The 17,888-nt window shown below is 46.0% G+C and overlaps 1 protein-coding gene and 1 long non-coding RNA gene across 2 annotated transcripts in view; one reads left to right on the forward strand and one right to left on the reverse strand.

The window, feature by feature from the left end:
• BCAS1 (brain enriched myelin associated protein 1) overlaps positions 1–17,888 on the reverse strand; it is an 89,725-nt gene that overhangs the window by 16,029 nt on the left and 55,808 nt on the right. Inside the window, exons 9-10 of the mRNA XM_055543359.1 lie at positions 7,866–7,907; positions 354–527 (exon numbers count right to left, since the gene is read on the reverse strand). Of these exons, the coding sequence (XP_055399334.1) occupies positions 354–527; positions 7,866–7,907 (216 nt within the window). The remainder of the gene's footprint in view (positions 1–353; positions 528–7,865; positions 7,908–17,888) is intronic.
• On the forward strand, positions 9,778–17,634 carry LOC129626126 (uncharacterized). The gene is made up of 3 exons (XR_008701778.1): positions 9,778–9,842; positions 11,092–11,327; positions 17,328–17,634. It is a non-coding gene; the product is annotated as an uncharacterized LOC129626126 (long non-coding RNA).

Below are 17,888 nucleotides of genomic sequence, written 5' to 3' on the forward strand. Positions count from 1 at the left end.
TTGTTAAGAAGGAAGTTAGCAGGGGTTAAGGGCTACTGGATGGCATCACTGACTCAATGCACATGAGTCTGAGTGAACTCCAGGAGTTGGTGATGGACAGGGAGGCCTGGCGTGCTGGGAGTTGGACACGACTGAGCAACTGAACTGAACTGAAGTGAACTGAAGGGTTAAGGAAAATAAACAACGAGGAGACATTCTCTGTGATTGAATCAGCAGGATGAAAGGGATTTTTGGTGTTTAGTTGGTATTCCTTCCATGCTACCTAGAGCCCTGGCTGACCACCTGCCTTGGGCTCTTGGTCTCAGAAGCTGGTGCGGGCATGTCAGCTGCCCTGAACCGGAAGCAGAGCTTACCATCTGTCTGAGGAGCGCCATCAGGGAGGGCCTCGAGGCTTTGCGTTCTTCCCTCCTCGGTGTTTCTTCTGCGGGCTCAGGTGTGCGCTCTGCTTCTTCGCCGAGATCCGCGGTTTGTAAGGCTGATTCTACTTCCTCAGACTTGACAGCCTCTACTGGTGATTCACACACCACCTGGATTGTTCGGCCAGGTGACAAGACAGTGGGGGGAAAAACCATCCCCAGACATGATTTATACAGTGGGTCCTGCTTGTGCCCTCACCCACACGCTTGCTGCCGTTTGGAGCCTAGAGCCGTTTCTGCACGGGCACGTCGTCAGGAAGCAGCCCGCCACACCACGTGCTCGCCAAAGACATGGATTCAGAAGGGGCAACCGTCCCGCCCGCTGAGGCCACAAGCTGCGGCTGGGGATGGATTCAGAAGGGGCAAACGTCCCGCCCGCTGAGGCCACAAGCTGCGGCTGGGGATGGATTCAGAAGGGGCAAACGTCCCGCCCGCTGAAGCCACAAGCTGCGGCTGGGGACGCCCTTTTAAGAAAGGCCCTTCACGGCACATTCGGCACCCTTTTCACTCTATTAGACCCTATTAGATTTGGGCTCCCGTAGAGGAGAGTCACACCCGGCTCACGGGAAAATCGGGCGTCACCATTTACTTGAGAGTCTGAACCTGAGGACGGGGGCAGGAGGGTTCCCACCGCACAGCCTAGCTCCCCACCGCGGAGAGAAACCACCTCCTCGCGGAAAGGATGGCGGGAAGCCCTCTCTTTCAAGGCCTTGACTTCCTCAGTACCATTTCCTACTCCTCCTCAGACGAGCCATTTGCTCCTGTTGCTTCACTGGAGTTCCTGCTCTCAGAAGCAGGGTGAACTCGACAAAGGCACGCTCAGCCCCGCGCGGTCCTCGCTCAGCCCCGCGCGGTCCACGCTCAGCCCCGCGCGGTCCTCGCTCAGCCCCGCGCGGTCCACGCTCAGCCCCGCGCGGTCCTCGCTCAGCCCCGCGCGGTCCACGCTCAGCCCCGCGCGGTCCTCGCTCAGCCCCGCGCGGTCCACGCTCAGCCCCGCGCGGTCCTCGCTCAGCCCCGCGCGGTCCACGCTCAGCCCCGCGCGGTCCTCAGCGAGCTGTCTGAGCGGGTTGGCTGACGTGGCGCTGAGACAGGAGCCCTGCCCTCAGACAACTCACCTGAGCCCCGACTCCAGACCTGTCTGTCTGCGTCGCCTCACTCCCTCTGCGCTGTGCTCGCTACACCTGGGGCGGCTTTTGTGTTTGCATTTGTCCTGGCAACAGGACACCTGGCCTAGACAGAGTTTTATAGCTTCCTTTTTGTTTCCGCAGGCAGGGGTTGGCAAACTTCTACCAAATTCTTTCCAGAGTCTGCTTGGGGATGGCCCCTGAGCTAAGAATAGATTCTACATTTTTAAAGGGTTGGAAAAATTGTTTAAAAAGATGGAAAAATTGGCAACAGAAACCCTATGTAGCCAGCAAAATCTGAAACATTCACTATCTGGCCGTTTCCACAAACGCTTGCCATCTCTGCCTCAGAGAGAAGTCTCTAGAGCCAATGGCATCTCTGCATTTGTTTTGGCTGGTACCAGACCCCTAGCTTCCTCCAAATTCTTTTCTTGCTGTTAGGGTTGAGGGGAGGGGAACAGAGTCATTTCCAGAAACACAGCATGATCGTGGAGAAAATATTTTCCTTTCTTCATGCAGAAAATATCACTGGTTTGTAAATAACCCAAATGATCTGAATTGAGAAGGACCCTTCATTCTATATTGTCAGTTGAAGCAAGAAGGCATCCATCAACAGATCAACATACAGACACATCCTAAAACATGGCGATTAAATCATAGCACTCTCTCCCCACCTTCCGTTTCTTAGGGAATTGACAAGTTCCAGCATTTCCTCTTTGTGATCTAAGGTCTGGGTTGGGGAATTATAAAGTCAAGAGTCCCAGAATGCAAGGTAGGTGGTGCCAGCATGGACTGGCCAGGCCTAAGACAGAAAGGAGGGGACTGTGGCAAACGAAAGCAAGTCGTCCCATCAAAGGATGTTAGAGGCTAGAAGTACTGCGCTGGCCAACAAAGCATGTTTGTAACGAGGTTTCTGCTGCTGGGATGCTGAACTTTGACCCAGGCCTGTCTTTAGGAAACCAGGCATTGACTAGGGCCAAATAAGAGACTGAATTGGCGGTCAAGTGTGGTCCTGGATTTCTACATCCGGGACTGACTTAATTCAATTTCATTTCTGTAAAATAAGCTCCAGCCGAAGAGTCGGCAGTCTGCTACGGTGACTGTGAGTGCGGCGTGCGGCGCCAGCCAGCCTGCGCCTAAATCCAGGCTCCGCCCCTCCCAGGGGCTCCAAGCCAAGGTCCCCACTCAACGTCCCCGCACCCGGGTTTTCTCATCTCTTGATGCGGATAGTACGACACATCAGAAAGTTGTTTTGAGAATTAAATCAGGCAACATATTTAAAGTTCTTAGAACTGTGCCTGAGACACAGTAAGCATTCAGTTAATACCAGTGGTTGTCACTTTGAGAGTGTGGGCATGAATTATCTGGAATCGCCCACCATGCACAACTCCATTGTTTAGGAAAGATATCAACAACTATGTCTTATTATGTCAGATGTGCAAGGTATTTTTAATATGTTACCTCAGTAAAGGATTACTGAGTTACTCAAGCAAGCTCAGTCTAGTCTACAGATGAAGCATCTGAATGAGTGAATGATATAGCCAATATCATACCAACAGGTAATTAGCCATTTCAATGAGGATGGAGCTGTTTACCAGTAACCAAATATCTAATAGTGTCTTAACAAATAACAGTATGGAACAGGACGTTATGGGGTTGGCTTGGTGGCTCCACAAAGTTTCTAAGAAGCTGGGCTCTTGCTACCCTCTGACTCTGCCATTCTTGGCTTTCCACCCTTTTATTTGCTACCTTATGGGCATAAAGTAGCTGCCACAGCCTCAGGTATCACATCCTCAACCCAATGTCCTGAGAAGGAAGGAAGGTCACAACCAAAACTTTTCTCCAAGTGAATTTCTGTATTTTGATCCTCTAACTCGGAGTACATCTCATTGGCCAAATGTAGGTCACATCCTTATCCCTAGATTAATTATTGCTGAAGAAAATGGGATTTGGTTCAGACAAATCACAACCAAATACTTGAAGCTGTGGTAGTGACGAAGCTTACCTAAGATCAAGGGGAAAAGGGTGCAGGAATGAGGAATGGCCGTTAGGTAGGTGATGAACAGAGACTAACTCACTGACTCTGGGTTTAGAATTTCTGTGTGGTTGAACCAGCAAGTTACCTGTGTGTGTGTGGTGTAGGGACAAGAGGGACAATTACTCATATGATAAAATGACCATATGGCAATAACTTTGTAAATCAACTTTGAGCGGCAGTGGTTTCTTGCTGGGCCTTTCCAAATGTCAAGAGGCGTCACCTTATAAATCCTAGCCCACAGTCCATTCTTCAAAACACAACTGTTTCAGTAGGGGAAAAAAAGAGACTTCTGGAGACTCTCATTAGCTTTGAAGTCAGGCCAAGAAGTTGGCTTTCAGCAGCCAAGGGGGAAAAAAAGATCCATTAACATCCAGTGTGGAAATCTAGAAGGATTTGAGCTAAGTGAGGATCTTATTTACATATACAGACATGAGAATTTGATTTTTATTTGGATAGTTTTCTGATTTCTTTCCAGGCCAGAGCTTTGGAAAAAATGCTATTCCTTATTCAGAATATATGACTGCCTCTGAACATTTTAACTTTGGGCGTGATGGGCATAGTGAAACCCAGATTTGCACTATATTTTAGAATTAAATCTCCTTTGCTTGATTTCAACTGTCGTTCAGTTGCTAAGTCGTGTCCAATGTTTTGCAACCCCATGGTCTGTAGCTCACCAGGCTTCTCTGTCCATAGGGTCATGTCCAGGCAGGCGTATTGGCATGGGTTGCCATTTCCTTCTGCATGGGATCTTCCCAGACCAGGGACTGAACCCACATCATCCACATTGGCAGGTGGATTCTTTACCACTGAGCTACCAGGGAGGCCCTTGATTTCAGTAGGGCATGTTATATGTTGCAGGAAGATGGCTAGTGCAATTCACACCAACAATACACATTTCAGCAGAAGGTTTCACTTTTGCCTCTAATATTATACCATATTTACTCTTGAAATTTGGTTTCTATAGTTTTTACTAGAGCTATGAGTTTCAGAAAGTGATTTATAGCAAAATAGGTTTCCTCCACTTAAACTTCACCTATGCCATGATAATACTGATAATATTGACAATTTTTATTTTAGAATTTTTTTAGATTCTTTCTGATTTGATTTATAACCTGTCATTTATAACATGTTACTTGATTGCGAAGATATTGTAGTGATTTTACTTTTATACCCAACTCACAGCTGATACACAGCATAAGTGAAGGGGCAAAGGATTTTTGCTATTGAAAAGCCCTGGCACTGGGGCTTGGTTGTTACTGCAATACAACCCAGCCGATGCTGACTAATAAAGCATGCAAACCCATTTAAGTCAATGAAAAAGAACAAATTCCAGGCCATGTAGGGTTGCTGCTGGATGGGTCTCTCCTTTATTCTGTAGGGTTGCTGCTGGACGGGTCTCTCCTTTATTCTGCACTGGCTGACGTGCTGTTGAAAATCTGAGAAAGTAGCCAGGCCAGAAGGCTGAGCCAAGGGAGAGCGTGAGGGCCAACAAATTTCACTTTCTTTTTCTCCAGGTAGAGCTGGGTGTTCTCTCACTTGCAACTGACCACTTCCTCACTAAGAAAAACAACCGAACTACCTGTTCCCCTGATCTCGGAGCTTCTTGGGAAGGAAAGCTCTTCTCCCCTCATGAGTTAGAACACGACCTCAGGTTAACCAGTGTTCCAGATGTTTTCAGATTATAATGAAAGGATTCAATATTCTCTGTAATCGGGATAAATAAAAACTTTCCCCTGATAGAACCAGAGGTTTATTCTATGAAAAGAGTTCATTGGTTTCAAAAACTTTACTTTTCTTTTCATGAAAAAATTTGAAATCGCTCTGCTCTTTGATTTGGGCTGGTTGACAGATCAGTTTTGGGAACTCATGGTAGAGATATTTTTTTAAAGTAAATTCAACCACATTTTAGCCATAAGAAGTTGGGAGTGAAAGGGCTCTTGTAATGTGGTTAATGACACCTATTTGTCCCGTTCTGGAAGTTTAGAGTACAGTCCATTGCTTTGACTCACACCACCTCTTTTGTGCAGGAGAAGGAAATTAAACTGATTAATTGTTTTTCATACATCTTCACTCCATGTGGACACTGAGTCAGTTGGGAGGTGTGTAATTTCACGACGAAGTAGAAACCCTGATGCCTGGGAAGCGCCCACTTCCCGATGCTACACCGCATGTGTGGTTGGGCGACAGACTTCCTGCAAAAGGCCTGAGACGACTCCACTCGGCCCCTGCAGCCCCAGCCATAGACTGGGCAAAGGAAGGAAGGAGTCTGTGTTCTAATAAAACTTTATCTATACATGCTGAAATTTGAATTTTGTATAATTTTCATATATCACAAAATATTATTCTTCTTTTGATTTTTTTTCCCAACCATTCAAAATGTAAGAACCATTCTTACTTAGCCTGTGGGTCATACAAACACAGATGATGGGCTAGATTTGGCCCATGAACTGCAGTTTGCCAACCCCTGAATTACTGAGTTCTTTTGTGTTTCAGGCATTATTCATATAATTCTCACAAGAATAAGGATTCTTACAAGGGGTAAGTCATATTATTACAGCCATTTAAGAGATGAGTAAACTGAGGTCCAAAAGGTAGCACAGCCTGGGGGTGATGGGGCCAAGATCGCAACCTATTTACCGTATTCTTTTCAACTAGTTGTCAATTAGGAGATGAAATGTGGAATCTTAAAATGAGAACATTATTGGTAGGGCTAAGCAATTTAAAGCATTTTAAAATGCTTCTTTATTTTCTTGACAAAATATTTTGCATTCGCTTGCATCTTGATCTGATTTTGTGTTATCATTTGGTATCAATCATTTAACTCTAATTCATGTTATTTTTGTGTTCTAAATTTCACAGTAGAAAATGAGACACTTTATATTTGCCAGTTAGAGATCTGCTCTGCATTTGGATATGCAAGCTGCAAGAGACACGGGATTCCTCAGGATTCCTACACACAGGCATACAAAAAGACGTTTCACTTCAAAAAACATGGAACTTGGAAGCTGACAGATGCTTTGGATTTAACCTGCAGCTTTTAAATTTAAAGTTCCTGGGAAGAAGACTCATAGAGTTCCCCCTTGTAGGGTGCTGAAATGGAGAGTTAGATTCTCTAGAAAATAGCCAGTAAACTCATGAGAATTTTCTGGAGTTACAAGAGTCCTGAGGTTTACAAGCTAGTAAGTTTGGCTCCAAAAAGGGGGAGGGAGAAGGAGAAGGGAGGGAGAGAGAAGGAAGGAAGAAGGAAGACAGGAAGGAGGGAGGGAGGAAAGAGAAAGAAGCAACAGCAGCAACAAAGCAGATTCCAGAGCTCTCTCTCCCAGCGAGAATTACGACATAGCCATTCCAATTTTTACTCCACACCACAGACAACATTTCTGGACATATTTGGATTTCCCACTTCTGCTCAGTTCCAGCAATTGAATAAAAGTGAAAACACAAGCCCCGTCCATGGCACGCAAACAAGAGACATCTCAGAAGAGCCAAACATATTTTGCTTTGGCAAAATGGTAACAATCAGTTTCTATCTTAAGGAGTTGTGAACTTAGTAGCCCACTTTTAACATTTTTTCCAAAGACTGCACTTCTTTTAGAGCAGACAGCTGCTGCTTTGGGTCTGACACTCTCAAGGCCAATTTGTTCATCTCCCTGGAACATGTTTTGGAATGATACATTTGTGTGACGGCTTACACGGAGCCATCTTCTTAGACATGAATGCAGTGTCTTGAAAGTCTTGACCATCACTCTTGGAAATTAAAGCCCCCAAAGAGAGTGAGGCTCAACTTGTGTCTGTCAAGTGTAGACCCATGGAGTCAGCTCTCCTTTCCGAGAGAATGTCTCACAGCATCTATTGCAGCAGTATGCTCTGATGCCTGGGTACCTGTCCTGGGTACCATCCACGGTTAGTAGAGAATCTAGGTTGCCATGGAAATAAAAGCAAAAGAGCAATCCAAGTAAAATGAAGCAGAGGGTGCAGTATCGTGTCCCTTAAGGAAGGAGCAAGATGTTCTTGGGTTGAGTAGACTCTTTCAGCCCCTAAATGGTAACAAATGCTAAATGCGTGCTCTGATTCTGCATTTTATCTGCATTGATTCAATGGGCATTACAACTATTGATCCAAAGTCATTCCCCCATAGTCACTAATCACGTGAAAGGGTGAAAGAGTCTACAGCGGATGAATCACACTTGGAGCATGCGAGAACCCACAACCCCGGAGCTGACGTGCCCAGCGGTTCCCTCACGCCAGAGATGAACATGGAATGATTCTGTCATTTCGTGTGTAACTTACATTCTCCTCTGCACCTGTGGGGACTGAATCCTCTTTAACTGACTAAAGGGAAGATAAAAACAAAAGCAAGAGTTAGGATGTTACCAAAACCAGGGCTGACGGCTTTCTGGTGCCATTTTTGGATATTGCTTATATACACCTTGTTCCAAGAAGAACTCAAACGAGGCTAATACAAATACAAACAGCGTAAATTAAATGATGTATTTTAAAATGCAATGAAGGAACAATAAACATACAGACGCAGCCTGACTACAAATGGAGTGATGAGGGGATGCTACAGAAAACACAAACGGCGGCCTGGGCTTCGGGCAAGTAGTAATACCACATTTGCCTTGACAGTTCCTGGTAGCTGTTGAAAAGAGGGACCTACGATCTGTCACATGAGATAGTCACTGTTGGGTAAGACGCATGAGCTGCTCGGGAAAATTCTGGTAATATGTCCAGAGCAATCCATCCTGTGATCCTCTGAGAGGAAGCAGGCACTGATGTCATTAGCAGGGTCCTCAGCCTTATCCTGATGGTCGGGCGGTGGCCAGCATCTGAAGCTGCTTCTTACCAGCCTTCGATGTGGGCCAAGATCATTGCGCCAAAGAACAATCTGGTTAAAATATTTCTACGGAGGGCCAGAAGGCTGGGGTCCAACATACCCAGCTTCAAACCCTGTTAATCCCTTGCATCTCTTCTCTTGGGCGCCAGGGCAAGAACTCTTTCTATGTTGGTGTTTATTTATTTATTTCTCTTTGCCTGTGCTGGGTCTCTGTTGCTGCCCCCGGCTTCTCTCCAGTCGCAGCAAGCAGGGGCTGCTCTCAAGTTGCGGGGCCAGGACTTCTCACTGCGGTGGCTTCTCTTGTTGCGGATCGTGAGCTTCAGCAGCTGTGGGATGTGGGCTCAGAGGCTTGGCTCCTGGGCTGTAGATCACAGGCTCAACAGTTGTGACGCTCGGGCTTAGCTGCTCCGAGGCATGTGAGATCTTCAGGGATTGAACCCGTGTCTCCTGCATTGGCAGGCGGATTCTTTCCCACTGAGCCATCAAGGAAGCCCCATCTATGTTGATTTTGTCCCAAGCCCTGCCTTTATTTTTACCTTGAAAACATGCAGTGTGCGAGAGAGAAGGGACCTGACATTTACAAACATATCCTCTTTATCTGGCGCTTTGTAAACATCATCTGACTTAAAGCAGTCCCAAGCAGTCAGTATGCTGATCTTCACTTACACAGCAAGAAACAAAGTACAGAGAGCTGGAGTTACTTGTTCAGGATGATAAAACTAGAAAATGATGGAAATGGTTCCAGAAGCCAGTTTTCCCCCGTGTCATGATGATTTGAAGGATCAGAAACATTTTTTGGTAACTGTGTGAGCTTCTTTCTCTTCTACCAGAGCTTTCTCTTCTAGATGAGATCCTCAGATTTGACCACTAATTTCTACTTATCTTCTTCTCACACTGAAGCTTACCTGAGCACAGAAAAATATCCCTAAAATGGACTGTGGGTTTTCTGGAAGCTTCTGGTTGTTGGAAAATCATAGAACATTCAGAAGCAATTGCAAGTAGCGTAGCTGTCTTGGAACCACACCCTTTCTTCCCGAGACCACTCGGGTACTGTTTAATCCTATGGAAAGGCAAAGAATTGTATGACATTTTAAGCAGACTGCCTTAAACCTGACCCACAAAAGTTTCAAGAGTCAATATATTGTATACACTGAGCTGAAAAAACCCTCCCACCATGTGAGAACAGCCCTGCTGGCTTTCCAGGCTCTCTCTGCTGCGCGGGGGGCTGGAAGGAGACTGGTCTGTGCGCTGGTTTCCTGTGTTGGGAAAGTTCTTGGCCGTTGACGGCTCAGTGTTTTCCAGAGGAAGCTGAGAGCTGAGAGCAGGTGAGGCTGGGATGCGGAAGGGACGCCTCCAGACAGCGAGGCTTCTGTCATCTTCACCATGGCTCCGCTCCTCCTGATCCTGCTAATGTTTCAGGAGTTGGCGTTGTAACTATCGTCTGTTCCTGAAGATATGGCTGTCTCCTACTCTAAAGCTATACTACCCAGCAAAACACTCCTTATGTTGGGAATTAGTCCAGTGGACCATTTCTCAAAGTAATCTGCATACTGTTTTCACAATTCTTGACCTGTCCGTGTACCATCTATATTTACTTGATATTTTTCTTGATATTTTTCTTTAAGTTGACTATCTTTTCATTTAAACAAATGTATTTTAAAAGAAAACAGCTTAACATGAACGTCATATCAACATCCTCCCCGTAACCAGAAGAACGTATTAAAACCACTGCAATGTGTAATGGTGCTCATCAAATTCTAATTATTTTTAAGTCTTTGTTAAAAAGAGAGATCATCAAGTGTAAACACAGTAAAAAATGCTTCTTAATACCAAGAAGAGATCTTACAATTAATGTCACCAGAGGAAATGGAGTAGAATGGAAAGAAGATAACTTTGCAGCACATGATGGGTTAAATGTTTAGAGTTGTCTCCCGGAGCCATTCAAAACCATCTTGCACTTTCCATTTGCACACTGGCTTACGGGCATAACCTTCACGATGGGGAAAGTTGAAGTATCCGGTTAGAAGGACCCCAAATCGGGTAGTGAGACACGAGAGCCTAGCTGCCCTTCGGGGTCTGACACACGTACGGCAACCTGCTCAGACTTGGACTTGGAGCCAGGTTCAAACTCACTGCTGTAGCTGCGCAGCCTGGGCAAGTCAACCGCACATCTCTGAACCTCAGTCCACACACCGAAGTGGGCGATTAGACGGTGTTCTGAGGAATACACACAACAAAGCCCGTGAAGGGAGAGTCATGCCCGAGGCAGAGCTGAGACTCATCTACGTGTGCGGGCTGGGGTCCGGCCACAGGGCAGCTCCTGCCAGGGCAGATGTCAGGACCTTCCTTTCCACGGGCGACAGAGATGCTGCGAGGTGTATGTACGGCGGTAAGAACAACTTGAACTATGTTGCAATGAGGGCTCAGGTGTGTACAGCCTTTTCTAGAAGTCAGGGGGTACGGGAGGAGCAGAAATAAAAATTCTAAGAAATGGGAAGAGAACTCGTCCGTGGAAGTAAGGACTCTGGGGGAGCCAGCGTCCTGCAGGAGTAGTTTTGGGGAGGACGCTGGTGGTTGGAGAGCCCCTTACCCAACCCAGCTCAGCTGCCCTCAAGCTGGGCGTGCCCTGGGGAGAAGCAGGCTGCATGGGTGCCAAGGGTGTCTCTCTTCCCTGAGCAGCTGCTCCCGGAGCTGAGCTTCACACAGAGAGTTTTCTCCACCGCCTCTCGAGTGGCAGGGGAGCGGCGGCAGGCTCCGAGGACATCAGCAAAGCATCGGGTCAGTTGGCGTGGACCTTCTCCTTGGTGGCTCTGGGGGCAGCGGTGCGGTTAGTGAGTGATCACCAGGAGGAACATAGAAGAGGTCTCAACTGAGTCATGATCACCTTTCTTACAGTCCTAGAACTATCTGAATGGGTGAGTAAGCGTGTGGATCTACGTGCTTCAGTGTGTGGAAGTGGCTGGTGTGAAGGTGAGGTGTGTGAGGCGCCTAGCACAGCGCTTGCACAGAGTAAGCGCTCAATGAATGGAAGGGATTTTTGCACATGCTGGGGAGAAGTGGCATCATCTCGGCCTGCCTGACCTCCTTGAGGCTTTTCTTGGGGAACCCCCTACACGGTTGATGGGAATGTATACTGGAGCAGCCACTGTGGCAAACAGTGTGGAGCTCCCTCAAAAACTAAGAACAGGGTTGCTGTGTGATCCAGGAATCCCGCTCCTGGGCATATATGCAGACACAATTCGAATTCAAAAGCATACATGCACCCTATATTCACAGAAGCACCATTCACAATAGTCAAGACATGGAAGAAATCTAAATGTCCATCAACAGATGAATGGATAAAGAAGATGCAGTACATACATACACACACACACACATCCACGCTGAAATGCCACTCAGTCATAAAAAGAATGAAATATTGCCATTTGCAACAAGATAGATGGACCTAGAGATTATCACAGTAAGTGAAGGGAGTCAGACAAAGATAAGCATCATATGATATTACTTATGTGGAATCTAAAATATGACACAAGTGAACTTATCAATGAAACAGAGACAGACTCACAGACACAGAGAAAAATTTGTGGTTGCCAAGAGGGAAAAGGGGTGGGGAGGGACGGAGAAGAAGTTTGGGATTAGCAGATGGAAACGATCACACGGAGAACAGATAAGCAATGAGGTCCTACCGTATAGCACAGGGGACTATGTTCTATATCCTGTGATGAACTGTACCAGAAAAGAATATGATACAGAATGTATAACATGAAAATGAAAATGTTAGTCACTCAGCTGCGTCCAACTCCTTGCAACCCATGGACTGTAGCCCACCAGGCTCCTTGGTCCATGGGATTCTCCAGGCAAGAATACTGGGGTGGGTTGCATTCCCTTCCCCAGGGGATCTTTCTGACCTGGGGATTGAACCTGGGTCTTCCACATTGTAGGCAGATTCTTTACCATCTGAGCCACCAAGGACACATGTCTAATTGAGCTACTTTGTCGTTTAGCAGAAATTAACTTTAATAAAATACATTTAAAAAAACTTTTCTTGATTAATATCATGTTGCTTTTAAAATTCCCTTATATCTGGTCCAGACACATGGTTGTTCCTGAATCCCTTTGGAAGAGACATTTCTAACACTGCTCTTGGGTTATATTAAGTTCTAGCACTGGAACGGGTAACCGGATGGTGTGGCTCTGTTAAAATATGTGATGACCTGCTCACATCAGGACGGTGGCACATTGAACTTCATTAAACAAAAAGCCCAGGACATCCTAACTTCCGCCCATCATGCCAGTATTTTGAGATCCTTATTGCTTATATTTTAGATTGCATTAATGAGCCCACCCAGCTCATAAACTTGATAAATGTGCTTCACAGTTTATTGACCAAGTTGCAAATAAAAACTCTGAATAAACAGGCCTGAGGCCAGATCCAGACGCCGCCCCAAAGACAGCTTCTTGCATGTGGTTCTCATCCTCTAATAAACATTCTTTGTCCGCCTGCTTCTCCCCATCTTGTGAACATGCCTCAGATGCAACTCTACAGAACTGAAGAAAAATAGTAATACTAACAAAGATAATAATAAAACCCCACATTATTGGGCTATGTGTTAGGCAGCAGGCTAATATATATTTTTTTACATTAGTATTGCATGTCAGTTTGCAAAGCGGACGCAGACCCCCTGTAATTTCTAGGTCTCTGTTCCAATACCTATTAAACTGTAGCTTTTATTCTAAAACCGTGCCTCCCTTTGAAGTTTGAGGTGTGTCTCTAATTCTCCTTCAAAGCTGACATCCCGGAGCTCACATTTAATGTATATCTGTAACCAGCATGGTTTCCGTGCTGAATACATGATGACAAAGTCATCCAACAACTTCTGTTTTTTCTCCTCCTCTTTCCCACATGGCAAAAGCCCACGAGCTGAGGACCCAGCAGGACCAGATTCATCATTTCCATTGCCAGGGAGTATGCTCTGGTGGCTAATCTTTGAGGAAGAGGAGAGACGACTAACTCTTCCACATTGGGAATAGGTGCGGGGAGGGAATTCAGACAGGAAGGAGAATCGGAGGGCACCACAACTCACTTCAAAAGGAAAGACAGAATGATTCTAGAATGCAAGGTTGATCTCGGCACAGCAGGGTTGTCAAGTCCCTCAGTCAGAGGAACACGATAAGGTGTGGTAAGCACACACACCGAGGATGGGATTCTCATTCAAACCTCAAAACCAGAAACGCTTCAATCCTCTTCAACCAACTGGACATCTGGCTGTTATCTAGTGAGTTTAAAGTTGTCCAGCTTTGTTAACAATGACAAAAACCCGGTTTGAAATCTAAAGGATCTGGTTTGGACATTTATATTGCTGAGAATACGGATCTAAATGGCACATGTACTTCTCATATAAACTTGATTTACAAGAGCACCTCTCCTTTAAAGGGCAGTGCAGTTCTTAAAGGAATGTTTCTTTAAAATGCCGTCACATGGTAGCACTTCAGCCAGCAGACAGCCTGTTGCTACCGGGTCTTCCAGAAGCACCACCTGGATCACGCGGCAGCTGTTCTGTGTTCACTGACTTCACCGTGGCTCTTAAGGAAGACCTTTTCTATCAGGGCTGAATGCTTAAGCCCATCTTTCAAGTGCTTCCATAGTTATCCAGACCTAGGCCAGCCTTTTCTTGGTTTATTTATGTATTTTTTGGCTGCACCATACAAGCAGGCAGGATCTTAGTTCCCGGACCAGGGATCAAACCCCTGTTCCTGGCATTGAGAGTGTGGAGTCTTAGCCACTGGACCACCAAGGAAGTTCCTATGCTGGGCTGTCTAAACCGGATCCCAGTGGACTCTGGGATTCCCTTTTTGAGACAAATAAGCCATACGAGTCAGAGGGATGTTTAAGTTCTCTTAGTCTACTTTGATCTACCCTGGCTGCTCCCTTGTCTAAGCACCCGCGGCACTGGTAACCTGCACTCCATGGATTAATATCAGACTCCACACTTGACTATTTGGGAACGAAGCTGTCACTCATCAAATGCCAGCCACTTTGTACCCATTTTCCGACTCCTCTCCCAGGTCATGAAAGGTAGGTATCACTTCCTATTTTCAGAGTTGAGGAAAGTGAGGCTTAGAGGGTTTAAATTCTTTGCTCACATTCAAATAGACAGTCACTGTCAGAGCTGAGATTTGATTATGTGTCTCTTTGGCTTCAGAGCTCACATTGTTTTTCTACTTCATCATTTGTCTCCCCCAAAGGAAAGTAGGAAAAGAGCCATTTTGAAGATACTCCAAATAAATGCATCATTTACCAACCACATAGGCACACACACACACAGGCGTGCATGTGTTCAGACATATGCTGTCCCTCCAAGTGGATCTCAAGTCTCTCCGTGGCAGCAGACGAGCCTGACGTTCCCTTAGCACCTCGCGTGCTGTGGGCTCCAGAAGCTGCACTTGGATATTTAGGTTGTAACCAGCGATGTCCTACTTGAAGAAATGAGAGGAGCACTGTTCACTGAGCACTTACTATGTCTCAGATGCTCTCCATGTAAATGACGGACTCTCTAACAACACCGTGAGACAGACATGGTCCCTATATCACAGGTAAGAAAATAAACGCTTGGAGGGGTCAAATAATTTGCCTAAAGTTACAGAACCCCATCTTTCTGATTCTGGCTGTTATGCCAACTTGCCATCCCCAAGGTTTTTTAAGATCAGCTATTCTGATCTTTTCACTCAACAAATGAGGAAAAAGAAACCCAAACAGAGTAAGTAACTTTTGCGAGGTCACAGAGCAAATGGTATCCCAATTACTCTGAAAGGGTGCAGTTAGTCCATATAACTGGGCTTAAACATCTTTTTGGCAAGCATAACAAAATGTGAAATTAATTTTCTCAAAGGTTATTGTTGTTTATAAAAGAACTACTTTAGCAATCTAGACTATAAATCAAAATAATGTATAATTTCATATTGACAGCCTGAAGGGGAAAATTTCATTTCTGATGTTCCTAATTGCAGACTTAAAGACTTCGAAATTTATTTAAAAGCTTCTCAATTAAAAGAAAGCAAGCTTAGAGTTAGTGAAAATATCAGAATTTTCTAGTGTTTCTCTTTGCTCTCAAAAATTTTACAAGAATGGTTTTATAACCAAATCTTATTCTAATTTAAAAAAGACAAAGACTGCCATTTTGCTTCCTAGAAGAAATAAGCTCCTCCAAGAGAATGGAAGCTGCTAGAGGGCAGCGATCTGTTCCCTGATATTTTTTCAATGCCTAGGACCTGCACACACAGACACACATTAAAAAAAAATACTTAGCACAAAGAGAGTGATTAAAACTGCTGTGGGATGAGTGAACCTCCCCCTCACTTCCATACAGATCTGGTTTCTCTGCATGCAAGAAGACAAGACAGGATTAGAGGTGATTGGTTTTCAGTTTCTCTTAACTTCATTGTTTGTGTGACCTCCTAGAAAAATAAAGCAGACGCTGGTGAAAGAACCAGCGAGACTAAAATAAGTGAGTACCTGAGTGCCAAGTGCTCCGGACTTCTATTTTCAACGGGAAGAGCCAAAATTTCAAAGAGGAACTGACACATCTGTCATAGATGCCGATGATCAGGAGAGATAAAGCATGGGAGGTTTTTACGTTTAGAAGCTTCCCCAGACTGGCTGGCACAGAGAGATGTCACAGTGGGCCTGACTCACGCCGCAACCCTCCGAGCACGTGGGTGAGACGCAGGCGCCTCGGCCGCTGCCGTGTGACCCACAGGGCAGAGGTTTTACCCACGTTCCTTAGTCCTCACTCATTTCCATGACACGGGACTATTACTGTCTGCATTTCACAGATGAGGAAGCCGAGGCTCATGGAGGTGGACCGGGACTCAGAGTCTGATCTGACTCCAGATTTCAACCTGTACGTCAGTGCTTCTCAAACTTCCATTGTTTGCCAACCTCCTGTGTAGTTTCAGCCACATTGCACATACCCTGTGGGGCTTCCCTGGTGGCTCAGCGGTAAAGAAGCTGCCTCCCAGGGCAGGAGACACAGGTTCGATCCCTGGGTCTGGGAAGATCCCCTGGAGGAGGAAATGGCATCCCACTCCTGTATTCTTCCCTGGGAAATCTCATGGACAGAGGAGCCTGGCGGGCTACAGTCCCTGGGGTCACAAGAGTCGGACACGACTGAGCGACTGAACAACAACACCCCACCGGTAGCAGCTGTGGCCGAGAGCGGTTTCCATCTCCCTGTGAGCAGGGCAGCCTCTGAGGGTCACGACTTCAGCGCCCATGACCTCTGCGCTCCCCCCGCTGCTCCTTGGCGGTGACCGAGTGCAGAGAGTGCTGGAAGCCCGACACAGGACCCCCCGTGTGAGCTCTGCTTGGGCCCTGCTCAGCAGCACCCCTAACCAGAGGCCCTCGTGCCGCTCTGCCCCTCCCAGGCCCCGTAGCCTCTCCCCTCCCACACCTCCCCACTCCCTTTATCCTCCACAGTGGTTTTCCTCCAAGAGATATTCTACACATCAGCTCTGTCTTCATGTCAGCCTCCTGGGGGGATCCCAGTTTACCACTATTTACTCAGTACTGTTAACTGTTCAGTCGCTAAGTCATGTCCATCTCTGTGACCCCACGGACTGCAGCACGCCAGGCCTCCCTGTCCGTCACCATCTCCCGGAGCTTGCTCAAACTCATGTCCATCGAGTCAGTGATGCCATCCAACCATCTCATCCTTTGTTATCCCCTTCTCCTCCTGCCTTCAATCTTTCCCAGCATCAGGGTTTTTCCTTCCAAAGAGTTGGCTCGTCCCATCAGGTGGCCAAAGTATTGGAGCTTCAGCATCAGTCCTTCCAATTAATATTCAGGGTTGATTTCCTTATTAGCATTAGTACCATTATCTACATAACTCTTTCCTTGGATAACTTTTTTTTCCCAGCTGCAGCCCGTGGCATGTGGGATCCTTGTTCCCTGACCAGGGATTGAACCCTCACCCCCTCAACTGGAAGTGCAGAGTCTTAACCACTGGGCACCAGAGAGGCCCCTCCTTGGATTACTTTCTTAAACTAAATACATGTAACCTCACCTTGAGCAAAATGTATGTTAAATCTTGAGCTTATTTAAGGTGCTAGTTTTATTTTTCCTAATACATTTTGAATAACACATACAATTATTGAAGTAAAAATGTTTGAATATGAGCCACTTAAATCTATCCCTTGCCACCAGTATATGGATGTAACTTACTTGGAAACTGTTCCCTTCATTATAGTGCTAATAAAATATTTTGTTAAAGAAAAAAAAGAGAGAAATCGATGAGGAAGGAGAATTAGGATGGATCTGCCAAATGACATCACCCAAGGTTTCCATTAAGTATTAGTGCTTGTGTTCCGGGAAGAACCCAGAAGGGAGATTTCTGTACAATGGAAAATAAACGGGAAAATGTTTCAGAAATCCTGCTGGATTCTGGTCAAGAGAAGAAACCGAACACCCACGGCATCTG

The sequence above is a fragment of the Bubalus kerabau genome, chromosome 13, assembly GCF_029407905.1.
Source record: "Bubalus kerabau isolate K-KA32 ecotype Philippines breed swamp buffalo chromosome 13, PCC_UOA_SB_1v2, whole genome shotgun sequence".
NCBI classification, from domain to species: Eukaryota; Metazoa; Chordata; class Mammalia; order Artiodactyla; family Bovidae; genus Bubalus; species Bubalus kerabau.